Here is a 27887-nt window from a genome sequence, read left to right as displayed (position 1 = left end):
GGGTGCAGAAGGCATATGCAGCCATTCTGAATTATTATTCCCCCTGAGAATGCAACCAGCAAGAAGAAATAAGGGCACTAAGAAGAGTCTTGGGACAACCAAATTTGCAACCCTCTCCTAGTGCATCATCAGCATATTAGCATATATCTTCAGTTGGAGGAAAGAGCTATAGAACTACAAAGGCAAACATCTCAGTTTTTTATAATAATTTTTGCTACACATTTTAAGGAAGAAAACATAATGCTTTATTGTATTTAGCAGCAGGATTAATTGCTTTTTTTCCTTGAACTTCATCCAGTTGAGACTAGCCGCTGAATTATGGAATTTGGCAACATCCCAAACATAGGGATCTGATACCTCCCTGGACGGAAAATAACCATTTCACATCCATCCCATGCCCAGCTCCCAAGTGACTCTGCCCAGCCCCTCTGGAAGTGTGACACTGATACATAGAGCAGGTTATTCACCAATGGACACATCTCATCCTTTTTTTCCTGACTTTCATTGCTCTGCTGACTGCTGGTGGAAAAAAGTGATTTTCAGATTTCCCCTTGTTGGAAGGCAGGTTTCTAATCCTCAGTTTTGTAAAATTCTGAGTGTTGAAGGGGAAATTCTAATTGTAACTGCTCAGCAGTGGTAATCTGTGGCCAAGGAATGATCTGGCATGGAGGGCAAGAAGGCCCACCTACAAGAAGGAGTTAAAGTGGCTGGAAGCAGAAATGCCAGAGAAAGAAGGACTCCTTGCAAGGGAGTGAAATTTCCCTTGGTGATGAGATAAGAAACAGACTCAGCATTGTCTTGTAGCCATACTGGAATGGGAGTGCTCAGGGACCCAAACTCAGGGGCCAACACTGGGCAGCAGAGCTGGGCTGGGAGGTGGGCCCACAGGCAGGCTGAGGTGCCCCATGTAACTGCTCTCAGGATTGGTGCTGGCGAAAGTGTATATAAAGAATCTGCTTGTGACACATCTTTGCAGACACCATGTAGAATTGTGTATTGTGGTAGGACTCTGCCCAATGCATTGTTCATTAAGTTTTTCTTTTATATTTGAGCACAAACCTGTATTTAATTCACCTCGAGAGGTACCATAAAAATTCCCCAACAGTGTCCAAGGCTCAAAACCAGCAAACCGACCCAGAAAGCAAATGCTTCCTCCCTTCAGTTATTCTGATTAAAAATCACACGATTTTGAAGATTTCACTCAATCATTGCATATTTGTGGTTTTTCAGTATTTTGTATTGCTTCCTGAATTTGTACCATTCCTGAATTTGTACCATTCCTGAATTTGTACAGATAGACTCCTTCATGACCCTGTTAGGTGTCAGAGGGAACATGCAATGATGCTGAAGTGCCTGGTCTGCCTTCCTGGATGATACAGCAGGTACTCAGCCAGTGAGGCAACTAGGGTGCACAGCAGTCACAAAGGGACAAAGCCTCGAATGGCTGAAGCAAGGAAATGCCTCATCCAGCACCAGGCGAGACCAGAGGCAATGCTCCTCTTTCTCCCTTTCCATCGGCTTCCCTCCCTTCCTCTGCACATCCACAGTTACCAGCAGTGAGAGCAGTGAGAGTTACCAGACTCCAGGTAATTTTCAGACCAAAAACAGCCCACCACCACCCTTCTCCCAGAAATCTGTTAAGTTATCTCTAATTTTGTTTTTCATCCTTTTTTTTTTATCTACTTGTTCTTTTATAACCAGCCAAATTTTTCCCAGGATGGCTCAGCCTGCGCATGGTGGGATGATCATGGTGGCTGTCAGGAGAGCTGACAGGTTACACCAGGCAGGTCCCCTGATCCAGAACCTCCAGTTTGATGCCAGCACACTTCATGGCTGCCAGCGTGCAATGACTGACTGTCCTCCTCCTCCCTGTCGACTCCATTTGGATGCAGTGAAGGCGGCTCTCTTCTTTGGGACACTGGTAAGGCATCAGGCAGAAGCACTGGGTCTGTGTCCCTGAGAATGAACGTGTTGGAATTTTAGCCGCAAATGTCATGACTAAAAACATATTTTATAGTTTGACAACGTTTCAAAGTTCAACAGGGAAAAACACTATTGGAGGTTTGCAATACATTAGACTACAAAAGACTACAGTGCATACACTAGATGGTAGGTTATTAGGAATAGGAATAGAGACAAAAGGAGCTTTAAATATCAGTTTTTGCAGCAGTGGCCCATACAGAAGCAGAAATGAAGTATCTAACTATTTTTAGTCACTGTCTTTCCCTGACCTTTTTTAAGTTGACTTTCTGTTCCCAATTATCCTTGCACACAATGTTGCTGTGAAATGGAGTCTTAAGGTCCATTTTGTGTCAGCTCCTATTTCATTAAAGCTCCCTTTATGAATGCTAAGCTACCTGCTGCTGGCCTGTGGTAAAGCTCAGTCTTGCTGGTTATTTCATTACCCATTTCTGATCTAATCAGATTCTGACTCTTTGTATTCTTTCCCAGAAATTCCCTAGGCAGGAAACCAGGTTTCTGCCTTCCCTTTCTTAAAACATATGAAAAATATGTGTTTTCCTCCATTTAGCTACTTTCCATGATATTGCAGTATCTTCTGCCTCTGTGTTGATACCAACTACTCGTTCTCAGGAAAACCAAAACTTCCATTTCCTAAATGTTTATGCATACCCATGAGAAAGAAGACTTCTCTGGAGATGGTGAGGAAGAAAGTCCAATTCAAACATCTTGAGCACCACAACGAAAACTTACTTTATTTAAGGTATTTTTCTCCTCTCTCTCTCATTTTTCCTCACTGAACAGGGCTGCTCTGTAGGCTTTTGAGAGAAAAACAGTAGGGTGCTGGCACAGGATCCAGCTTTAAGCCACTTCCACCCTGGGAGCAGATTTAGGCTTCTTAGGGGCTCTGGAATAAATAAGCCCAATGTTTTTTTAAATCAACCACCTTCTCAGGAGTCCTAGGTGCCTAGAGGCTCCACCACAGCATGTCCCTCAAGGGGCACACCTGGTCATACCCTGTGCTTAAGCCCCACAAAGAACAACATCTCATGGAGTAATTTTACAGCCACCTACTTCAAATCCTGTGCTGCATAAATCTTGCATCTTCCAAACAGGGTTTTAGGATTACTGCACACTGCTGTTGCTTTATTTACCATAAGTAGACGAGGTGTGATAAGGATCATATTTGTCTCTGAAAGCAAGTGAAGGAATGAGTGTGGCTGCCACTCAGCCTTTTCCTGGCAAATGCTTGATGTGCATGGAGCCGGCCAGCACCTCAGACATTTACGGGAAAACCCACTGCTCTTATCACTAAGTTACACAGTAAATAGCCAAGCTGCACAACAGTGTTTATAAAATAATCCTCTTAGGGATTTCACCAGCTTAGCTAGTTCATTAAAACTCCTAACAAAACAGAGTTTTCACAAATACGTATTTGCAAATTTTACCATTAAAATCCCATTAATCTTGATGGTCCCAGCCTTGCTTTCTAAGTAGTATCATGATTTAATTTCATAATTTAATTAGATGCTATAGAGGGTGTGGCCCAAATTAACTCCTGAAGTACGAACTAGTGGTTATAGTAGCCTCATGGGGAATGGGCAATAACATTGCCGACTATGTTTTTGTGATTAAAGATTCAAATGTTAATTCTCCTGAAAAAGACCCATTAATCTCCAAGTTCCTTTTGTGCCTTACTAATGGAAAGTGGCAATGCTACACAACTTGTGCCTAAGTGAAAAGGCACACATCTAAGTGTAATGCTTGATAGCAGGGACACAGGACTGTGTGCTCATATTGCTCAAATTGCTCATATGGACCACAATGCCTGTAAATCCCATTCCTGGAGCAGTGGAGTCAGCACATTTTATTTTTAGATCCAAAGGGCTGGACAAATCCCACTGTTCAGAAATCATACCTGGACACTCCTCCCAGTCATAGCAGGTGTCATAGCCACAGGGCACTTTCTTCAAGCTCTTTGTAGAGAGCTTTGCCCTTTCAATAGCCCAGTCCAGGTTGGAATCACCATGGCAAGGGCCAGCATGCAAGAAATGAAATGACTGCTCTCCAAGGCACATTTCAGCTGAATACTGACAGCTGGTCTTGGTCACATTCTGTTCAGAAACAGCATGTAGCACACAGATGTCTTCTGAGAAGTGACTGCCCCAAGGAAAAAAGAAGAATTATTTTAGTTGGCTGTGAAACAAATTCATGATTCTAAATGCTCCACCAGCATTGGATGAAACACAGCAAAGCCATGTTCAGGTTGGATATCTGTCTAAAGACCTAAGGCTGTCCCAGCTACTGCAGGACCTGGGCCTGATGCGGCATAGTGCTGTGAAATGAGGAAGCTTTGGTCCTGTCCAACAGGTGGGAGGTGAGGGACATGTGCCTGCACAAGAAAACAGGAGGTGCTGTTACCTCCACAAGGCATGTGAAATTTCCACAGACGCTGGAGTGGCTTGTCTGAGTTAATGCAGCCCTACAGCTGTGTGTGCAAGTCTGCCTCTGAGGCAGTTAGTTTGGGACCAATGGCATGCAAACCCAGCCAAGCTGCTTGTAGTTTCTGTATTGCTCATGGTTCCTGAGTGGAGCCATTCACAGCAAGTGCAGCCATTTCCAAGCAGCATCATTTTGTGGAGCTTAGTCATTTCCCAAAGTGATGGAGAAATACAGCTTCACCTTGTTTATGTTCCTGAGTTAAGCTTATAGCTTTAGTCAACAAAACCTCTCTAGTTTTCAGAGGATTTGGCCTATGCACCTTTGACAATGTTTATCACCCTCTGAACATGCTCTCTCTCTACCCAAGAACTCTTGAGAGAGAAGATACCTGGTTATTTGGGCATTAGCATGAATGAGATGAATCCCATGCCAAGGCACTTGCCTGTGGTCACACAGGAGCCCTGTGGTGGAATGTGTGTTGATCTCAGCCCTACAGCTGCAGAGCTCATATTCAGTCTGTGCTCATCTTTCTTATCTCCAGCCCCACACCACACCTCTACTCTGACCAGTCATTCACTAAAAATCCTCTAGAATAACCCTCTATTCACTTGAAGGCTCAGTGGTCTGTGCAGGTCATGCTGTGTAAAGAGACAGTAAATCCAAGTCTTACTTTTTTTTATATGCTCTGGAGACTGAAACATAGAGTATATTTTGCAGCATGTTCATCTGAAAAAGGTAAACCTCAAACACAAGAAACATGAGCTATTATAGTGAGATGATGACAGTGAAAATATAGAAATTGGAGGAATAAAGATAAGAAAAGAAAGAGTTGGGATCCCCAGTAGCAGATGGTAAAGTAGATTAGAAGGATGAGACATTGTGTGCCATTAGATAATGTCATTGATCGTTTATTTCATATGTTATAAATGGGGCTGTAATTTGGATATAGAGGCATAGCTGGCTAATTTCTGAAGAGAGAGTATCCCTGAATTGCTGTTGTCTTTTTTTACTCTTCCTGGTTTTTGTCATAATGTACTCTTGGTCTACCAGCGGAGAAACTTTGGCTTTTTCTAATTGAAGTACATAACTTACCCACAGTCTTCTTCTGGAGACATACAAACACACCGAGATCCAACCTGCTTTTGTCCTGGATTGCAAACACCTCTGATTTCAGTCTGCACATCTGAAACAAAAGAGTGAGAGTTACTGTAACTAGTAACAAAGTGAACATACCTTAGACTCCTGCCGTAAAACCCACAATATATTTATTTCTGTTTATCACATATTTCTCTCTTCAAAAGCTGCTGTGGTTGGGATTCCACAAGTACCCATCAGTCTTTGCAAAAATCACTGGAAAACCCTGTACAAGGAGAGAAGCTGAAATTTCAATAGAATGCATTCTCCTACTTTGCTTTCACAAAGCCTTACTAATACAGCTGGGTTTTGTTTTGTTTTTAAGAAAACAGTTTCAGTATCTCAGTTTCATAATTAAAGTGTACAGTACCTTGCACCCAAAAATTCTGAACTGAATGCAGAAGCTTGGGGCCAAAATTATATGGCACTGTGTTAGGCACAAAGTAAAACCAAAATTAATGAACCGTTGCTATGTGTCTTAAAACCAGTCATCTGCCTCCTAGTTCTAGGTAGCTAAAATAAACTGTGCTGTTAATACCAGCAGTATAGAAACAGTAAAGTATCTGCAGGCATACTAACCTTTTTCACACGTAATAGATTTCAAAATAGGAGGTATCCAGGTCAGGTCTTTCCCACAGGTGTACTGTGTTTGACCAGTGACTATAAACCCAGCTGGGCAGCTCAGCTTCATGGTTTCACCAATGTTGTACTGTTGTTTAAATGGGGAAATTGTCACACTGTCAGATGTTGGTGGCCTGAGGCATACCGAGGCTATAAAAACAAGAAAAAAGTATAATTCTTGTTGGTTTTATGGTGTGCAGATACTTACAGCAAGTCATAATGTTTCATTTGAAAAGCCATAAAGACACTCAATAACACTGAACATTTGACTGACATTCAAAACTAATAAATATTTAACATAATTAAGTCTAGAAATTTTTAGTGCAGTCATAGTCTTTAAAAATGTTTTTCAATTAATAACTAATTACAGTGTTTCTAATGTATGCTAGTATGAGCAATTTAATTTTACAGTTTAAAAATAATAAGAATGGCATTAACAGCATACTTTATTAAATGAAGCTATTAACAAACAATTAAAATAAATGGCAGTAGAAATCTCGTAAGTATATTCAGGTAAATTTTTTTGATAAAATGAACACTAAGTCAGTGAAATCACACTGAGTTCTAGGACACTACTGGAATGTCTCCTGTTAGCAAACCCAGGTCAGTTCTGATCCTTAATTCTTAATTGGACTATAAATACTTCAAGGCATTGATTTATTGTGGGGATTTTCAAGGCAGCCTGGAGGGGGGGGTGGTGGTTAGAGACACATCATCCATTTAATATAAAAAGTGGTAGACAGATTCCTCTAAGAATGCTTTCTTCAGCATAACCGTCATCAACTTAAAGATATCTATGTAAGTCTGGAAACAAGAGATGAGTCCTTCTGTTAAAGATAGAAGAGAAGGACCTCACAGTATCCATCTGAGAGTTTTCTAAAGCACTGAAGATTACAATATCCTTGCAAAGCACATAATAGTTACACTTCTGAATTGAAAGGAGTGATGTAGTGACTCAGCAGGTTTTTGCCATCTCTACATGAAATACCTTCTTAATATGCTATCTTTTCAAATATCATTACAGATTCTTTTGCTAAAACCTGTATTAAAATCTATTTTGTGTCTTTTTCTTCCACTTCAATTTTGTTGCTGGGCTAAATTAGTTTTCTCTTTCTTACGTTGACATTCAACATGTTGCTGTGTCCAGGTTTGATCTGGCAGACACTGAAGGAATTGATAGCCACTGAGGATATGACCACTCACACAGACAATTTCAGCTTCTTCTCCCACAGCATACTGGTTCTTTTCATTCTACAAAAAAAGAAACCAAAAAGCCCCTCAAGAATCTATGGTAATGAGACAACATTATGAAAAGAAACAATTATAAAGGCCTGGTGATATTATGTAATAAATGTGTACTTTTCTTACTCTGAAATATGAGTCATCCACTCACCCATATAATGATAAGTTTGTCCAGCTACACTAACTGAAGTCATGGTTATGATACAAGAATTCAAGGACCACTGTTTGAAATAGATTTTACCTTACCTTTGCTTCTGTTGCTGGTGGACTTTGGTGGACTAGAGTCCCACAGCATGCCACATACACAGCAACTTGCTCACTAGCACACTAGCTAGCTTGGATATCAGGCACATGTAGCAAAGAAGCTGTAAAATTTCCCAGCTCTGCAACTACTACGCTTTCCTTATGTATCACTCATTTTTTATGCTCACCCTAATAAAGCCATTTTCTGGTGGGTCTGGCCTGGAGCACCCAGACTCAGGTTCACCAATCAAGACATCCTCTTCTCTCCTGGCTTCATCATCATTTATACAAGGAGCACCTCTGAAAAGTAAAAATTTCCTGGTAAGGCTGTATCTTAAGCATTGATATCACCAAATAACAATGGCAGAATGTCAGGAGCTTTGAACAGGAATGCTGCATGTGTGTCCCGACCCCACCCCCCATGGTGAAAAAACTTTATTCTCTTAAATAAAAGGTGGTAGACATCAAAAGTTGCAGGTCTTGATAGGAGGGAGATTGTGAGAGCACTAAAAATTGATAGATACAGGGGTATGATTTCTATCGAGATAACTCATAAAATATTTTATAGAGTAATAAAAAAGAGGCAAAGAATGGCATATGGAGAAAGTCTCTAAGGAGTTCATGTGATTTGGTTGGGTTTAAGAGTGTAGTCAAAACCCTCCTGTTGCCATTAGGCAGTGGCTCTGTGAGCGTGGAGCTGTATATCCGTGGTGTCTGAGTTGAGTAACAAAGAACTATAGAGCCCATTGCTTTTAATCCTCTCCTATCCGCTCCAGAATATCCTCTGTAGTCATTACAGCACGAATGATGAAAATCCTGCTTCAGGTCTTGGTTCCACTAGAAAAACTGAATCTGTACAAAGCCTTGCTCTTGAAGATGCAAGGAACCGAGCCAGTTTGGGGTTGGAGTTAGGATTTTAGGTTGAAACCATACAAAACCAGTACATTAGACATACTCAAAGTGGGAACATGAAAATCTTGGTAGATTCAGTGGAATTGTCTCTGAGACTGAGCTCTGACATAAACCTCTAAGAGAAAAGGATGTGATATTAAAAAAACGGAAACTGTGAACTCCTATGAACAGAAACAGATGAGTTCTCCATGGCTTTAGACAAGAAGCCATGCAAAACAATGTAAGAGATCTACAGGCATACTTTAGAATGTAATTCATCAGCCATTTTCTAGGAATAACCAATGAATAAATCCAAACTTGAAGCAAGTTGCGAAGATTTTCAGACATTTCCTTCTCTCAGCCTCACCACAGAAGTTCAGACAGGAGAGTTGTCTGCTATTTCTCCTTGGTAGTCACAAAGCCATTCTGGAAGCTTCCTTAATTCTGCCCCATGACTATGGAGATCTTTTGAGCTACCACCTTCTTACCCATCCACAAACACAGAGACATAACAGTCCTCTTCTTCTTCCCGTTCACCTTCACAGGGCTTCCCACCGTTCATTGGTGAGGGGTTATTACACTCCCGGGTTCTTCTTGTTTTGAAGGAGGCATCACATGAACTCCATTCAGACCAGCAACTCCAGCGACCATCTACAGCAACTGCAAGAAATAAAACAAATCCCATCTTTTGGTAGATCTATACCATATATAGTATTTCTCTTAAGGCCACATATGAGAGGGATGGTGGTTAATTCGTAACAGCTGTTTTCAGAGGATTTAAAATTGTTACTGTTAAAGGAATAGATTGTATCTAGAATGTGAAGTTTTCCAAAGAGATGGTTGGTCAAATTCCAGCTGCTTCATGAAAACCTAAAATATATCTTCTTTTCTACTTTTGATTGCAAGTAACATTCAAACCCAGAAGCAGCTTAATTTCTACTTCTGTTGCACACACAGATGTTTGAGTTTTCATGGTCTTGACAGTCTTTTTAGATAGCTCAGTATTTAATGAGTTTAAATTAAATAAATCTGTGCTCTAACACCACGTCTAAATCCCAAATCTACATCCCATGCAAGCTAAATTAAAACACTATTGTCTTTTCTTAATCCCTAAGGTATTTTGTCTGTGCCACCATGAAGCAAATATAAAAATTTTTATTTACACACCCTTTCTTTTCTGCATGAAATACACTTTCTACATTCATGTCTATCTGCATATCTTCAATTGTTTATTTCTTTCAAAATATTTCTTTATCCAGGTCAGATAATGAGACATGTAGCTGCATAAGTGACTTTCCTTTCTGTCCCCTTTTGGTCCTGGAATATATATATATGTAATAATAAATATAATACTGTAAGTCTCTTCTGTTTCCCACAGGTATGGCACTAGTTCAAATTTAATTCAAAAACCAGTTTTCATGAAATTGCTCTTTAAATTCTTCAGAAGGACGATTATGTTCCCTCTCCTTAAGACAACTGAGTTTTCCTTCCACATTATAATTAACAGTTTTTATCTCCATTACCCATTTAGTCTTAAGTGTAATAGGCTATAGGGAAAACTAAGGAATGGGTTTCTTAATTTTTGCATCAATTATATTTGATCTCAACTTCATCCTTATTGCTGAACAGCTCATTTCCTATTATCTTAATTATGTAGTTAAGGAATCTTTTACCATGTCTTACAATTTTTTCTGAGCTGTGCCTATTCAGTTTGATTTTTTATTTTAAATCCTACCTTTATTCTTGTACTTTCGGACCATCGCCATATGGTTAGAAGTGCTATGGATTTAGTAAGGGAAGGTTATGTCAGGTTCATCTTTGACAAATAGATACCAGAAGGACCATATTTATATCATGACAGTATCACCCCAAATACCTGATTTGTAACCTGGAGCTCGTGTCTCACAGTTTTTGCCATAGGTACCAGCCTGGCACAGGCAGAGGCACTCTGTCCCAGAAAGCACAGGCCTGCCGTTGTTGGGGCATGGGGCACACTGGCAAGGGTCAAACCTGCCCACGTATTCTCTCAAGGCTCTCCCCAGGTTGCGACGTTTGGTCACAGAACATGGCACATTCTTCACCAAATCCAGGATGGGTGACACCTGGTAGACAGCCATTCAGTAAGCAGTTACCTAGACACAGCAGGGTCCTGCTGGGCGTAGCCGCAGGATTTTGAAGGCACTAGAGCCTACATATGAAGCTATATCACACAGGAATCAAGTGTGTTGGAAGTTATGGATGATTTAAAGGAGTATGAGAGTGCTATACATCAATATTATCCTTTTATATTGCTTTTATTTCCCCGATTTTTGGCTTTGTGAGACTGTGGAAAACCAGCCAAGTGGGATATCATGTCTAAAAATTCAGGACACCATAGATGACGTGGGGTTTACTTACACCCCATCCCTACCATGTGAGGGATCCCTACATTGCCTTCAGGAGCTCAGCAGCTGCATTGGGAGAAAGATCACTGCATGCTGCGTTCAGGCAGGTTTTGCTGTTTGCCTTGAGTGCTTTGCCGTTGCTGCTGAGCGGCTGCTGTTCCAGGCAGGGAGGGAGGCAGCTCAGTGCACTCACAACAGTGCCAGCATGCTGCATTAAATGAGCAGGACAGAGATACCAGGGGACTGCTGTTTTGTTTCAGTTTAGCTATACACCATACCTTGCAACATAGGCCTGACAAGGAAAAGAACACAGGGAAAAAAAGTGTTCCCAGCACCATGCGCTGCTTTCCTGCACAGTAACTAAACCTTGCCCATGCCTGAGCTCCTGCTGGTGCCAGAGTAAATCATTCACATTACTCCCTCTTACTCCTACTGTCTGTGGAGGATGCAAACCTGGTGTGGCTTACAAACCAACATGCAAAAGAACTAGTGCCCATATATATGTGCATTCATATCACAGACAGCATCATCCCAATTTAAAAGACAAAACACCTGCAGAGCTCTCTGAAGAGCTGCTAACTGGTGAATGCTTTACTATTTCAGTGTTTTTCTTGTTATTCTCTTACCTCAAAGTCAATAACCACTGGATTGTCCTTTGTTGATTCCAGCCAGTTTGTGAAGACTGTGTGTCCTGGAAAAGCCCCCATTTTCTCCCAGGCCAGAGCTGCTGCATACTCTGACCTGCCACCTTTTACCAGGGAGACTGACCGTTCGGCTGACTCCAAAATGGAACCTGAAATGGGATTGCATCACAGTATTGTCAGACAAAGGCTTCCAAAGACAGCAGATGTAACAACAGAGTTCTAAGAAAAAGTGTAAGAGGAAATAAAAGAATATACTAAGATTACTTTTTTGAAGCTACTCTTGGAAGAATGAAGTCTAAGCTCAGAAAAACAATCCCTGATATAACAGCCTGTCATAGTCTTCCAAATGAAGGTGTCTGAGACCTCAGCCATGGAGATATTCAGAACTACACAAGACACTTCTGGAAAATGCAGGGGATACAGCAGGCTCCTCTAGAAGAACACACTGCAAGGCAAGATCTTTAGTTCCAGCTGTAAACACCTGAGTAATGGAAACTGATCATTAAATGAGGTCAAAAACATGCTGGAGGTGTTGTAATCCCTGTTTTAATGAGGCAGAACATGATTCTTGCCATTCTTGCAGAAAATGTAGCAATGTTCTGCAGTTCCTGAGACGGATTTCTGGCATTGCCAGGGAACTCCTGCATCTGTCTGCCTGGCATGAGGAAGATGGGAGGGGAAGGTCTGGGAGTATGTTATTGCTGCCCAACTCTCTCAGTGAGTCTTGAGCAAGCCTTAAAGATCAGGGACTCAGTCATGATCACAAGTTTCTAGTTGTGCCCATTTCCCAGCATGCCTGACCCTGGACCCAGTACCATGGGGAATATGTCAGATCTGTAACTGACTGGAAGAGCCAGTGCCACCGAGTCCCCAGTGATGGTGCTCCAGAGCAGAGGAGGAGTGGTCCTACATCATAATTTCTTTTGCAAGTGAGAGGATGTTTGCAGTGCTTGCTTCGTAGACAAACAGTGAAACATTGGCTCCTCTGACAGTGGTGGAAGAGCACCTGTAGTTCAACAAAGCTGGGAGATCACCTGGGGCACCTAGCTGAGGGGAACAGTATCTCTCAGGGTAAGTAACAGGACATGGGCCCTGTCCTCATCATCATCACCTTCGTGTTTCACAGTCATCCTGTTTGTGGTGCATCTGGTACTGACTTTCTTTTTCTTCCGGAAGAACACACGCCTTGTTGTTTCTGTTCGGACACACTCCATTGATTCATCCACTGCCAGGCCTAGAAATACCACAGAGCAGCAGATTCATCACCATAACCATGTCACATGATGACACCATGCCCCCAGGCTCCCACACCGAGGTAAGCCATCGCAGGTCTCCCTGTTCTTCTCCCACCACTGGAGATTTCACTACTGTAGGCACCTGCTTCCCCAGGTACAAACAGCATTGGACTGAGCCATCCTTATGATCCCCTTTAGGTACCCTCCCATACCCATGCAAGTTACAGCAGTGGCATTAAGGATCACAGCTTTTAACCTTAGACTTCCACTTCAGTATTACTGTCTTTTCATTTTGACAGCCTGGCAGTCATGGGAATGTTTTTAGAGCAATTTCTAATCAATAACAGCAACTTTAATGACTGTTTCCAAAAAAGTACCACTTACACCTCTCAGACCTCAGTCCCACACTGAAATATGCTGGAACACCTTTTCCTAGTGGCACCTGGTCTTGATCTGAAGCTCTTAAGAGATTTCCCTGAACACAATGACCTTTAGCAAGTAAGGAACCTGTTGAACTTTTCAAATTAAAACAGTGTAGAGCAAAAATATCCTCTTGCTCTATATTTAGGCAGTGTAAGTAATTCCTGGGTCTATGCAAGTCTAAAGTATTTTTTGCTGTTGGAGAACTTACTGTGTGGTGTAAGACCTTAAAACAGGGATAAAAAAAGCTGGTAAACAAATTTTCTTCTGAAAGATTACATACCTGAGTTCTTCAGTTCCTCAGAGCTGTACTGGTAAAGAATGTCATAGGAACCACCCATCTTCCCAGAGGTGTAGTAATGAGTGCCAAAGTCATCAAATATTCTGCTGTATAAAGCGTAGTTGTACTCCAGGGGCAGGTGGTTAAGTGCTTTTATAAAGACATCTGAGAGCTGCAGATCTGACTGTTTCATTGTGAAGTTTGCAACAGAAATGACTTTATGGACTCTAATAAATTTGGAATTCTAGAAATAAGAAAAAGGGGAGTCTTAGCACCTTCATGGGTAGTTAATTGCAAAAAGTAGAGTTGACAAGAGTATGTCCTGAGATACATTGCAAGAACTAATTAATACTGTGTGTCATGCTGCTTTAACCATGAACAAATTAGCCCTGGAATTTCCAAGAGTCCTTCGAGGTTCTTGAGGACAATGTTTATTGCTCCTTTATATTGTGGGAGTATATAGCATTCCAACAAAAATTAGGACTCCCTGAGCACCTGCCAAACAGAAAGCAAAAGGACTCTTGCTGTAACAGATACACCAGCAATTGATAAGACAACCAAAAGTTTCAGAGGAAAGGTTTCAGTTTATAAGCATCCACGGGTCAACTGACCTGGTGAGTGGGTATTTTGGATACTAAGTCACTGTTTTGAAGTTTCACAATTTATCAGTCTGCTAAATCTAAAACTAAACCACAGGAATAAAGATGTCATTAAGTTCAAGTGTCAGGCTGTTAATGTGAGAGGAAAAAAAAAATAAAAGTAAGCTCAAAAACTGGAAGCTTCTTTTACACTTAGAAAAAACGGATGTTTTTGAAATAATTAATTCATACATTTTTGCAGTGCTAGAGACTGTTTATGTGGGAGTTTAACTAAATAGGAAGGAGAGTTATAGAAAATACTGAAAGAAGGGATTTATAAAATGACAAGGGCAACTAATGGCACAAGGCTGAAGCAAAGAGATCAGGAGCAAAAGGAAGGGCAAACTGAAGCAAATGACCAACTGGCAGATAGGAAAGATTATTATAAAATAATTTGTTACTGATTTATACATCAGTTCTTCTGCTGAATTTTGCTGCTGATAAGCTGGATCTGCTCTACTTCTGTCTCCAAGGTCACTTGGCTTAGAAGACACAAGGATGCATCTAGACAGGGAGTTCTCCCAGCCACGATTGAGCAACGTAACGTGCAAGCTGGACCTCAACTCAGTTCTGCACAACACTGCTCATTTCAGTGCTCTTATTTGCTCATTGGAAAATAATCTGAGGATACTCAGCTTTCTGTTGCAGTGAGAATAAGAATGGAAGAAATAGGGCATGTAACAATTGCCAGATTATATTCAGCTCCTGGTAATATCTTTTTTAGGATTTTCAGATGATTTAGGATCTGATCCTCAATTTTCAGCTGTGCCAGCTAACATTTCAGTTATGACACCAAAATTTCAAGCCACTTTGGCAAATTTTTAATTCTAAAACCCTAGTTGGTTTTAGCATGAACTTGCATGCTTAATATGAATTTCTGCTTGACATGCATCTCACATTTGTACTCTCTGCTAGTAAAAGTATTTTAAGTGCTTTTATTACTAGCAATTAAGTGCTTTTATTACTAGCAATTTACCTTACAGTTGTCAAACCCAGTGATTTCTATGTTAAATCCCTGAGGCACGCACAATATTGGAAAACTCACTTGTAGAACAATCCCAGGAAACTGGATTCCAAAGTCTGCAGTCATTTCTGGACACATGTTTAATCATAGTGGTAAACCCTTGTGCCTGTAGCAAGCTTGACCCATGAGTACCAGATATTAATACAAAATATTAGTAGATCAGGGATGATTATTCCCAAAGAATGTCTGGTCTAAATCAAACGTGAGTATTCAAGTTCAGTTTTATCGTACAAACTACTTCATTGACAAAAGCAACCAAACACAAGCTGAGCTGGACTGACATTCAAAACAATAGTTTTAATTGGAATTTTTCTAACAAAGCAGGGTTTCACCTGAACATGCAGGTTAAGTAATCTTTCCTCTCAAATATCATAAGCAAAATTGCCACAAATTCATGTCTGTCCCTGCCTGACATCCCCAGGGGTGGAGATAGCTTCCTATCTTTGAGCTCTCAATTTTTGAATTGTAGTTCAAGCAGTCCAACTCAATTAACTGCTGCCAGAAATACTAGGAACATGGACTAGGGGAGTGGGCACAAATTCTGATACAAAACCTTCAGAAGTCCTTTGATGTCACAGTACGGGAATTCAGTGACAAATAAAATAGTATCTAAAAATAACAACATGGAGCAGGATGTGCAAGATTAGTAAAGTAGTTGATAATGAAATGCATTACATAACATTGAGTCTCACTTTAAGAATCTTTCCTTATATTTGGTACAGAGAAGAGTGAGAGGTGGTTACCTGGGCTCCCTCTACAGCCCTGCTAGGGCACAATTCACTTAACAGGCATTTACGTACAAACCCATCCAATTTGTCTTCATCAACACAAAAGGAGGGTGATTAGTTGAGATGCAGATCCCTGTGGAACTGCTGTTGCCTATGGAAGTACAAGCTGAATCCTGCCCTAGAGGTTACCATGATGCAAGCAGAAGACATCAAGGGGGTCAGGAGGATGATATTTAGGGTGCTTTCCATAGAGCACAAGAGATTCTCCATGAGTAAGAAATCAGGAAAGGAAGGCAAGAGACCGGCATGGCTGAGTCAAGACCTCATGGTCAAACCAAAGGGCAAGAAGGAAATGCACAGGCAGCGGAAGCAGGGACAGGTATCCTGGGAAGAGCATAGGGACATTGCTGGTTGTGTAGGGATGGGGTCAGGAAGGCCAAGGCACAGCTGGAGCTGAACTTGGCAAGGGATGCGAAGAACAATAGGAAGTGCCTCTGTAGGTATGTCAGCCAGAAAAGAAAGGGCAAAGAAACTGTACACCCCATCAGTGAACACAACTGACAAACTGGTAACAATGGATGAGGAGAAGGCTGAGGTACTCAATAACATTTTGCCTCAGTCTTCATGGGCAATCTCTCCTCCCATACCTCTCAAGTGGATGGACCTCAAGACAGGGACTAGGGGAGCAAAGTCCCTCCCATGGTAAGAGAAGATCAGGTCTGAGACTGCCTGAGGAACCTGAACATACAGAAGTTTAGGGGACCTGATGAGATGCATCCCAGAATCCTGAGGGAATTGATTGATGTAGTTGCCAAGCCACTCTCCATCATATTTAAAAAGTCACGTCAGTCAGGTGAAGTCCCTGATGACTGGAAAAAGGGAAACGTTGCACCCATTTTTACAAAGGGTAGGCAGGAGCACCCTGGGAACTACTGACCTGTCAGCCTTAGAAGATCACGGAACAGATCCTAAGAGAAGCTATGCTAAGGCACATGGAGCACGTGGAGGTGATCTGAGACAGCCAGCATGGCTTCACCAAGGGCAAGTCCTGCCCAACCAACCTTGTGGCCTACTCTGATGGTGTGACTACATCATTGGGCCATGGAAGAGCTATGGATGTCATCTATCTGGACTTCTGTAAGGCCTTTGTCATGGTCCCCCACAACATCCTTCTCTTGGATATGGCTCTGAGCAACCTGATCTAATTGAAGATGGCCCTGCTCATTGCAGGGCTTTGAACCAGATGATCTTTAAATGGACTTTGCAGCCCAAACTGTTCTATAGTTCTATGATTCTATGATTCTATGATCAAAAGATCAGAAACCAAGAAGACATACTATCCCATCCTTTACTAGCCCATCCTTTACTGCCATTAAACTATAAAAGTACATAATCTTATATCCCACAGTATTCATCTGCATTAGCGGTGCACAATTTTATGGGAAAAAGGTTTTCTGTTCTCAGAAACGTTTCTGTGGATGTGTTATTTCTGAGATTATCCTTATGATATCCTTATCATTTTGGCAGCCATGAAACTCCAATATGCAAGTTAGTTACCAAATCAATAACTAATGCAGACTAATTCCCACTATATGCATATGTATAACATTCCTGAGTGCACTTCAATTTTTTTTATAGCTGTCTGCTACTGCTACTACATGGCATTCTGCCTTCTCAAATCTATTACTAGAATAGGGAAAGCAGTGGTTTACCCAATCTGATAATCTCAAATCTATGTCAAATCTATGCTTTTTTAAATGGAATAAGCTTGTGATTTCTGTACTAAAACCAGAAAAGTACACTGCATTACAGAAGATATGTTACAACAAGGAACATCCTGTAGTAACAGAAGAGGAACTTTTAAATGCATAATTCTAGCCTTTTTTAAAAAAAAATGTAATGCCAATGCCTTGATAAGGTAACTCAATTCTGAAATGAGCATACAGAAACAAATTGAAATGAAGAAATTGGAGGCAACATTCAATTACCTTTTCATATGAGGCTTCAATGGCTTTCTTGAAGGAGGAAGATGATGTGACTTTAACCCGTGTCTTTCTTGAGAATAAAAATGGGATACCAGAAGATCTTCGGGCACCATGAGTGGATGAACTACTTCTATGAGCACTGTCACTCAGGGGAGTTAAATCATTGTAGAAATCTGATGTTACATCATCCTCTTCATCTATTACCTGGAGATTCAGTAAAGCAAAATGCATTTGCCCAAAATAATAATCTGAAACAGAAATCTACTAAGCAATGAATTCTTGGTTTTTTTAATGAAAGAAACATGCCCAATTATTTGAGACATGGCAATAAATGAAAAAACTGTTATCAACACAACAGATGAGGCTGAGAAATGTTAATAGGTGAGATGAATACAAAATAAGAAGTAGGCTTACTAATAGACATTTAGACAGGGAAAAAAAAAAAAAAAAGCATGTAAAGCTTCTAAAATTCCCCACCCCCATGCCCCAAAGCTTAGGAATAATTTTCAACAAGCATTTCAGCACACTTTTCAAAGAATCTCAGATCTTCATGCTATGTCCACACTATGACTAAGGCCCAGTCCCACCATGTCTTCTATACTCTGCAAGGGAAAGATCTTGATGTTTTCTGTCCTTTCTTCTTAATTCCCAGCTAGAGGAATGAACAGGCTTCCAGAGGAGAGTCTTATAGCATACTTGCAGTGTTAGCACCCATACTGCATGATGGACTAAGGGTAGGTGGAGAGGAACCAGGAGAAAACCTGCATGATCAAGTTGGTAAACCTCAGTGGGGCTGTTGTGCAAAGCATCAAAACAACTTCAGCATCACTTCAGAAATTACACATTTCCCAAAACTCAGGCAAAACCCTGTGGGTGTTTGAAAGATTCAATTTTTTCCCTTCTCTAGACTTGTTTAATTAATAGGGCTGCTAATGACCTTAGGAGATGAGGTGGTCCATTTCCCCAGTCCACTTCCATTCTCCAAGAAGTCATATGCTTTACCATGAAAACACACTGGAGTTCCAAAAAGAAAGCCTGATCCAGTGACCCTTCTATACCAAGGGCTGCTCTAAATGTTAAAAGATATAGATGCACTCTCAAAGGTGAGATTCACAAACCCTTAACAGTTCTGCAAATGGGCATCAGTAACTTAATAAACCACACAGCTTTAAAGAGACCTGGGCAAACCAAGGCTTGTTTTCCCCATTGAATATTTCTGCACATGGCAATTTTTCATCATTATTGACAAAACCTACATGTCATGGCTAATCCAGTTGCAGTTTCCATGGAATGTATTAGAGTGTTCTTTCTTGAGTTGCTCTTGTTAAAGTAATACTAAAAACTCACAGCACTCATAGCAAAAATCAGCAGTTCAGATTTAATATATTAGTTGAGCTTTTTTTACATCCTGCATTCTTTTCTTCCCCATGCAGTATCTGTGGGCTTCAGACAGGGCATGCTGATATGTGCACATCCAGATGTTGTGCCCTAACCATGGTATTTAAAGTATTTTCTAAATATCAGTGTATGAAAGTCTAAAATATCAGGTCTAAAAAAGATCAGTGATTCCCATATTTTTGATAAGATACAAGCCAGGTTCATTTGGTCCTTGGCCTGTTCTGCAAGACTCTTCCCCAGACTGTGTACTTCTTCTCCTCCTACCTCCCAGCCTCGATGTCTGCCTCCTCTCCTTGCTGCTCTTTGGAGGGGCTGGGAAGGGAACAGACAGGACTGAGGGGCTGAAATGGCTATGTCCCAAGACTGCAGATGACTAGAAGGAAGCTGGAGTTAGGACAGCCATTGGTACTGCGAGGATACAGCAGTGATGCTGAAATGAGCTTTGGACTTGAATAAGCCTCTGGCCAGATTATGTCAGGGTTAGAAGGCCCTGCCCTTGGTAACAACTCAGAACAAAGACACAGCCATGAGGAAGCAGGAGAGAAGCCCAAATCAATCATGTTGACTCTGATATATGATGCAGTGAGTAAGATCTGAATGGCTAGAACAGAGCCACCCAACTGCTCAATTTAACCCATTTCCACACATCAGCTGAAGCATGTTCAGGCCTCACCAGGTTGAGAAATCTTGTTCTAAAACACACATTACTGCCTAAGACTTGAGTGCATAACTTGCATTGTGATTATGGCAATGCTTTTTCAGCTAGGAGTTGCTGCTTGAGAATACCTGAAAGCTGACAGCCTCCAGGTTCGCAGGAACACGGTACGATTTCCTTTTCTCATTGTGCTTCACTGTTGTGCATTGTCCTCCATTGAATGAGTTGCCAAGGACTTCACCTCGGCTCTCTCCTGCCAGAATATGAAATCTAACAAAAAAATTATTTCCAGAGATTAAACAATCCCAGAAAGACATACAGACTTGAAACATTTAGTGGTATATAGCTGCATTGAAGATTTTGTAGATTTGAATGAAATGGTATGAGCACCTGGGATATGTTACTGCTTTGAAAGAAGTTCCTCTACAAGAACTTATTCATACAGAATTCACCTGAAAACTGCTGTAGTAGCAATCCCATTTCCTACTTTCCAGCAGTGCCTAACCATCTAGATAATCCCAATGTCAGCATGAAAATCGCCTAAAAATGGTGTAGGAAAATGAACAAGCAGTTCTCAATTCTACAATAAGTGATGTTACCAGAGTGCACTGAATTCAAAATCAAGTTAAAAAATGCAAGACCACCTGGGACAGGCATCCCATGTTTAGGTTTTACACATTATATAGGTTTACATTTAGGTTTCACAGTTAGTAGCCTGGAAGAGGTGATGGTTGGTATCATGTGAAATATATCATAGACAAACAAACATCTATAGAGGAACATCCTCAAAATTTCTGAAGCACTTGCCATAACTGAGCTGGAAGTTGCCAGTACATGATGCTTGTGTTGCTGTGAGGCAGGAAGGGTCATTCAGACAGCAGTGCTCCCTGACAGCTCTTTATCTTGTGCACGAGCGGTGCAGAGCAGGACTGGCAGATGCAGTGGGCAAGTCCTAGCCTGACGGTTTGGCTGCATTTTTATAGTTTCTTGTTAATATTAATTTGAGAGTTTATGTGTTTTAATGGGATACTCTCACATGCTAATTGGGGATTATTTTGTTTGTGTAAATTACTGATAAAACAATCTCAAGTTTACAAAAAATAAGTAAAGCTGGCTTACCCACTGCCTATTAAGTGCACACCTGGGATGCTCTCATACTTTCTGTTACACACAGTCTTTTTTCTCCCACAATTTATTTCATCAGAGTTGTCCCCACAGTCATTTTCTCCATTACATTCCAATTTTTTTGCAATGCAGCGACCTGTACCGGAGAAACAGCGGCAGCAAGAAACTTTATGCAAAGATTAGTCATGTCTGAATGCAGAAAAGGGCAGTCTGTCTTTTTCCCTAGTAAAGGAAGTAAATTGCCATAGGAATTAACAGTGAGGCAGTATAAAGCCTGGATTATTTCAATAAGAAATGGTTGTTTCAGTTCTGCCAGTTTTGCCTTGCTTTGAAGCTGCAAAGGCTTAATTTAAGGTTTAGCAAAAGGATATGTAGATAAAGTTATTTGGAGGCTAATCAAGTATATTTAAATTGAAGCAAAGAAGAAATACCCACAAATTTATTAAAAGTAATGTGAGTTTATGTTCATATTAACTATGGATATGTTTGTCCATAAAGTATTTGTGCAAAGAGTTATTACTGGAACAGTGCCACTGTCTAGCTATCATGGTCATACTGACATCCCAGGCTAGAAATTGCATTTGAATTACTTTTAGTTACAGAAGAAACTTCAAAGATAAGGTGCTACTAATACATATGAAATCCTTAAGTAGACTTTGTCTTTGCTTTTTTTTCCTGGAATTTGTGCATGGAATATACAAGATCTAGATCTTTTATGTCTCCGTGTCTAATCTTTTGACTATTTCATAATGCAGAAGTTATGCAATGAAGATTATCATTACCACTTTCACACTGAAATTTATTCTTGCAATCAACTTCCACTATGTTGCAGAGCTTAGCTGGGAAGCATGGGCGGGAATCCACCAGTGGCTCAGTACAGGCCTGACCCCCAAATTGGGATGGTCGCAGAAGTGTCCGGACACGAAACTGAAAGGCAGAAGAAATAAAACCAGGGTTGTTTGTGTGAGTTGTTTTTGTAGCTAAGTGCCCCCCAAGGCAGAGCTACATGCCTCAGTGCTGCTGAAACTTTAGCAAAACCAGAACCCTGAAGGATATAATCAGTTATTTTTGTCCTTACATCCTATTGCACCATCATCCCAGGTAAGGCAGGCAGGGAGCTGAAATCCAAAAACCTCAATAGCCCTGATGGAGCATACATGATTAAACACTTGACAACCTGGTCCACATCATTGGAGGAATCAACAGTTCAGTTCCTGTACCTTCAGTTTTAAAGGTACAGTAGGAAATAGTGTGTGAACAGGCTTACGGAGAATTTTCCTGTTCTTTATGATCTCTGTTGATATACTCTGACAGTGCCATGTATCTCCATCCCCAAACCAGCTGGCTTGGCTCCTACACATGAGGCATCTTGTCTGAAGAGCACTGGTTGACTGGGGAGAACAAAAATGGTTTTCCTGAAAGTTTCTGTTACTAAAGGAGATTTGGGACCAAAATCTGGAGCTGACTGGTTTTTCTCTCCCCAAGTCAGTACCTTCCATGCAGAATAACAAAGGTGAAGTTCTGCTAGACAAATCACTCCAGGTATGTTTTCCACTCCACTTCAAGGGACTGCTGGTGAGACCTGTCTGCATGTGACTGAACAGTTCCTTCTCTAAGAATTTTTCCCCACTGGAAAAGCACAATTCTTTGCAGGCTTCTGTTACTTCCCTCCCTGTAGACATACCCTGAAGTCAAACAATGCAGGAAGATGTCTAGTAAAAATCAGTAACCATGTGACTATGAAGGGAGAGTGTGAGGCGCAACACCAGACCATCTGAAAGCTTTTGAGCTCGAGATGGTATCCATAACACTTAACTATATTATTTGTGTGAGGTTTGACCTCTTCACCACCACCCCCCCTGCCACTGGAAGCTTGCTTACACTAATCTTCACACTTACCCTGGAAGTCACGCCCTGCATTCTGATGGTTGTTTATATTTATAAAGATCACAAACAGTGATCTTTATAGCTTATATAGGAAAAATGGACCACAGTCCAGAAAAGCAGCTTTTTTGCTTGAAGCAGAAAATACGTTGCATCGGTATTTAAAGTTAATAAAAATGAACAATGTTTCTATATATGAATGCATAGAAGAAGAAGAAACAATAAACTCAGCCATTTAAGGTGTATTGATGACAAAAAACTCAGTTCAGTTGAGAGCAATGCTTCTTTCAGCTCTTGCAGCTTGTTTGCTGTCTCCCACTCTCTCACTGTTTCTCCCTGCTCTGTTCTCATACTCTCCATCCCAGTTGCAGGGTGGAAACCCACAGGGTGATTCACATTTTATGCTTAGAACAACTTCATGTCTCCCTCATCCTGCACAGGCATCAGAAAGTTATATATGTATGTAAAGATATACTTATGATATCTGACAGCGTTTTCAAAATAGCTTTTCAGGCATGGATTTCTGAAGCTGAGCAGGACATTCAGACACCTGAAGGCTGTGTCTGCACAGAAACTCAGGGCTGCTATCACGGTCAACCTCAAAGCTCAGACCTACCAGCCAAACAACTAGCCCAAATAATCTGCATTCTGTTCCCTTACCACTCTCTACAACTTTACATTTGACAGGGCTTGTTTGCTTTAGGTCAAACCCACTTGAACCTGACTTTTCACCTCGTCCTTCTCTGTTATCACACATCTAAGTGTACCATCAGTCAACAGACACAAGTCCAAGAGGTAAAAACACAATCTTTGGGCCTTGTTTCACAGATATTAAGCACATCCACATGGTTTTTGTGTAGGCTGTAAAGGTTGGGGAAATGGTGCTCTGGTTTTCTTAACAGCTATCTCAAACTGATCCTGACTATCAGTGCAAGATATAACCTAAGCATTTCTAGCCAGTGCTCGTTAGGATTTGCTGATCAACTCTTTTTAACAGATTATTTGATCCTATTTTTCTTGTCTTTAGAACATACAGAATGCTATGGATAAGCTAAAGATTCCATGGCTTTCTCCTGCTTAAACAGACATGCAAACTCTACAGCTTAATTTATCTTTTATGTGGAAAACTCATCTTTTATTGTGACAATAAATGGATTTATGCTACTAACTCAGCCCTTTCTGTTTTGCTCTGCTTATTTTAACTTGTTCTCTCCATCTTCTACTTTTATAATTCATAACCAATTTCCCTTGTTAACTTAAACTGTCATTTTACAGATCAATTGCCATAAATTTGAATGTCTAAAACAAATAGATCTCTTAAGCATAATTTCTTGCATTTAACCCACATAATATATTTTCTACCTACTTGTTTTTTAATGCATGGGTCACATTCTGACCAAGGGCCAAAGTCTCCAAGACGACAGTTGATAGGACATGTTTGCTGGTTACATGCACGAGATTCCTGCTTTGTGCAGAGCTGGTCACAGAAGTTTTGGCTATAATATTCATCCATTCTTATTTGCCTACAAAAATTTAACAAGTTATGCTAGGAAGGAATCATAGACAGATTGCAGATGTTCTCTAATTGTGGGTGAAGGCTGATAAAATTATTTGAGCCCAGTGAAAAAAATTTGAGAGGTAATAGATAGTTGCAGAATGTTGATTGAAAAAAACCCCAAATATGCCTTAAGTTTAAGAGCAATTGTTTTTGATTCATGTCACTTCAGATGTCTCAGAGAATAACTACAGAAAGAGCCAGGAGGAAAAGAGGGGATTTTTCACAAGTTTAGAGTATGCCACTGAATTGCATCTGATTTGGTGCTGCTGAATCTTTATTTGACTTTAACTGTTGTCATAAAATTAATCATACAGGCAGGAACTTTCCGCAGGCTTGCCGCACTGGAGCTCACTCCTCCCATGGCATTGCTCTGCACTGGGCAGAGCTCCTGGAGCGGGTCACTGATCTCCAGCCCTGTGTGCTCACAGGGGCTGGTTGCTCAAGGCATGCTGCTGGCAAGGCCATTGCAGGACCTGGCTGTTCTCTCCTCACTACATGTGTTGGCAGACATAGGTTTGTTTGGAGGCACTGTAATTGTCTTTATACAAAATTTTGTAATTTTTCTCTGTATATTATGGAAGCTGAAGCTTCAGACACAGGTACCCTTCCCCAGAAGTGGTATTTTCTCAGGGAATAAATAGAAACATAGAAGTAGTGAGATAGTTTGACTCTACCTGTGCCTGGTCTGTGTGCCATAATTGCAGGTTTGTGAACAGGCAGACCACGACCCCCATGGGTAATGTTCACAGTAGCACCCCTGGCTGTTGCGAATTGCCAGGTTCAGCAGGATCAGGTACATTAACATAGTCTTGTCTGTAGCGAAGTTGTCCATCTACAGCACATGGACAGGTAAGAAAAGCTCAAGAAACTATCACTTACAGTTGTGCCTGTATCCTTAGAGAGACATCTCTTCTAATTTGCAGTCTACAAACCTGCTTTACAATACAAAGCTGCTAAACAATGTACCTAGGAAGGGGTAGTAATGCATGATACACATTCATCAGTATTTTAGTTAATACTTTAAGGACCAGAATTCACAATGGCTTTTTCGGCTACTTACTTGTCAGGAATACTAATCACGACCGTGGATTATTTCTATTTAAGAAGTTATTTATAAATAATTTGGAATGTGATAAATAAAGACCTGCTATTGCTCTTCATTGCTTAGAAGTATTCTCAAAAATATTTTGTAGGAATAAGAATAAAAGCATGAGACAGATCTTCCTATAAAACATGTAAAACAACAAAGAGTAAGCAGCCCCATCTGTTACCCTGTAACCAATTTATTTTCACATGCCTATATCCCCTCTTTGCACAAGCATTTTGCTGCAGTGAATCCTTCCTTCAGCTTTATCTTGTTCTTAGTTTTGACTAGCCTGTCTAAACCACAAGCCATCACTATCCAAACTTCATCCAAATCTTCTACCAACAGCATAAGACAGAACAGCTAGACTATTTCTCATTCCAGGGGTCAATCAAACTTTATTTGAGGAGACAGAAGGTTATAGACAGTCTTTAGGAAGTAATAATGCTTAGTAAACTTGAAAAACTTTTTCTAGACAAACTATTTATGCATTGAAAAGTGCAAAAGATTTTCCCCCTCATCATGAATCTCATCAATCAACAGTAAATTCGATAGGCTGTTACAGTAGAATATTATAATTTTATTTTGCCTCAAAAAACCAAACCTAATAGGAAGTTTTAAAAGCAAAGTATTTATTTTAAAGCAGTACAGCAAAAGATTCCATTTTGAAAAGTTTGAAATGAAATGTGCAATTGCTTTCTATTTTAGTTTTTTAGCTGCATATGCTATTATGATTTTTATACCTTGCTGAGAAAAAATGAAATTGCGTCAAGTCAAAACATTGCTTCCTCCTTTAGTAAAGAACAACAGTAAATCTTCACACAGCTGTCATAGTGAGCACTTTTTACACAATAACTCATCAATGAATAAGCTTTTCAGAGAGATTTAAGTATAATCAAACAAAATATGATAACTGAAGACAGAGAAATCAGCACTCTTGCCAATGAACCAAGAGAACAGGTATTACATCTTTCTTCTTACCTGAGTTCCTGGCTCCTTGCACCAATGGTGCTGGCTTAGAAAAGAGATGAAACCCTACAGAACAATTACTTTGTTCATTCCTTCACTGTACTGTACATAGAAAACCACTGTTTATTCTTGTCTGTGAGCAAAACGCGAACCAATCAATACATCAGAAGCATATCAACAGCCATATAAATGTAAGTACATGAGAGATTAATTCAACACTTGAAAGAGAAAAAAAAAAAAAACACCACAAAACACTTCCCTGTATGTCTTGTAACCTGTGTACACTGAAGCCAACAGAAAAGCTTCATTATTAACTTGCTGTAAGACTGTTAGCTGCAAAGTCAGTCAAATTTGCAGACTGGTGTGACCTTGGCATGGTTTGCTGCAGTGTCATAAATGAAAGGTTGGAGGTTTTGTTTGATTTGGTTATCCGTTAATAAAGGCAGATCTGGTCTGGTGGCAGAAATGGTCAGAACAAAATGACCTCTCCACCAGCACCCCTAGAGAGACATGTTATAGAGAATTATGAAGGAACAGCTCTTTGTACAAATGTAGCTGCACAATATGAGCTCAGAGGAATAAAAATACCTTTGCATTAGGTTATAACGGCTCAATGCACTGCAGGTCTCTTTGTGCTGCCCAATAGAGCTGCACAACCTCTCTGCTCTCAGTTTGACGGCAAGAGAGTGAGAATATGGTAAAATGGCACATGATCATAATTCATTATTGCTTTCACTGGCAAACAGGAGACAGAGTCCAGGCCAGGGCAAAATACCTGTCTGCTGCTGCACCTTCTCTGCTCTCAGAGAAAGCAAAAATCAAAATACATTTGAGGTTATTTACAACTCTTTGCCTTTTATCCTCCATGGTGAGCTTCAGGCACACAGTGACCCCAGGGAAGTGCAGCCAGCAGAAAAGAGATGCTGAGAGCCTCTTCCCCGCAACACGGGCACCATCCCGAGGCTGAGGTGCCAGGGCAGGAATTAAAATGGGAAGCAAGAGAATACACCCGCACAGAACTGAAACAGCAATGAGAACCACAAACCAAGGAAGTAATTTGCCCTAAAAAAAAATAATCAAAGTCTGGAACAGAACCCAAAACCTCCCAAATACCCAGCATGGGTCCCACCCAGACGGCAATGCTGCATTGAATCCCCTTTCACTCCAGCAGACTGGCAGAAACTTGTCAAGATTTCAGAGTCCTCAAAATATATTTCCCAATTTGTTTGGACTCAAGGTCATATATATCCTTGAAAAAGAAAAAACCTCAGAGCTTCTTGCTTCATTTTCCAGCTGCCTTTGCAAGTTTTTTCTTTTTAATTCTGAGTTTGTCCAAGGAAGTGT

General features: G+C 40.6%; 1 protein-coding gene across 1 annotated transcript; it reads right to left on the bottom strand.

The window, feature by feature from the left end:
* Window positions 1-227: 227 nt before the first annotated feature.
* C6 (complement C6) lies at window positions 228-26888 on the bottom strand. The gene is made up of 18 exons (XM_074855414.1): window positions 26556-26888; window positions 25165-25322; window positions 24299-24455; window positions 21831-21975; window positions 21043-21184; window positions 20055-20193; window positions 17874-18074; window positions 13499-13739; window positions 12672-12794; window positions 11543-11709; window positions 10409-10634; window positions 9021-9192; window positions 7830-7941; window positions 7275-7407; window positions 6115-6306; window positions 5494-5584; window positions 3878-4119; window positions 228-1956 (listed from the first exon to the last, which is right to left on the bottom strand). Exons 2-18 carry the CDS (start codon window positions 25320-25322, stop codon window positions 1775-1777), a joined length of 2823 nt encoding a protein of 940 aa, XP_074711515.1. The 5' UTR covers window positions 26556-26888; the 3' UTR covers window positions 228-1774.
* Between the last annotated feature and the right edge of the window lie 999 nt (window positions 26889-27887).

This window comes from Strix uralensis, chromosome Z (genome assembly GCF_047716275.1).
Source record: "Strix uralensis isolate ZFMK-TIS-50842 chromosome Z, bStrUra1, whole genome shotgun sequence".
Classification (NCBI taxonomy): domain Eukaryota; kingdom Metazoa; phylum Chordata; class Aves; order Strigiformes; family Strigidae; genus Strix; species Strix uralensis.
This window is presented reverse-complemented; position numbering and strand designations above follow the sequence as displayed.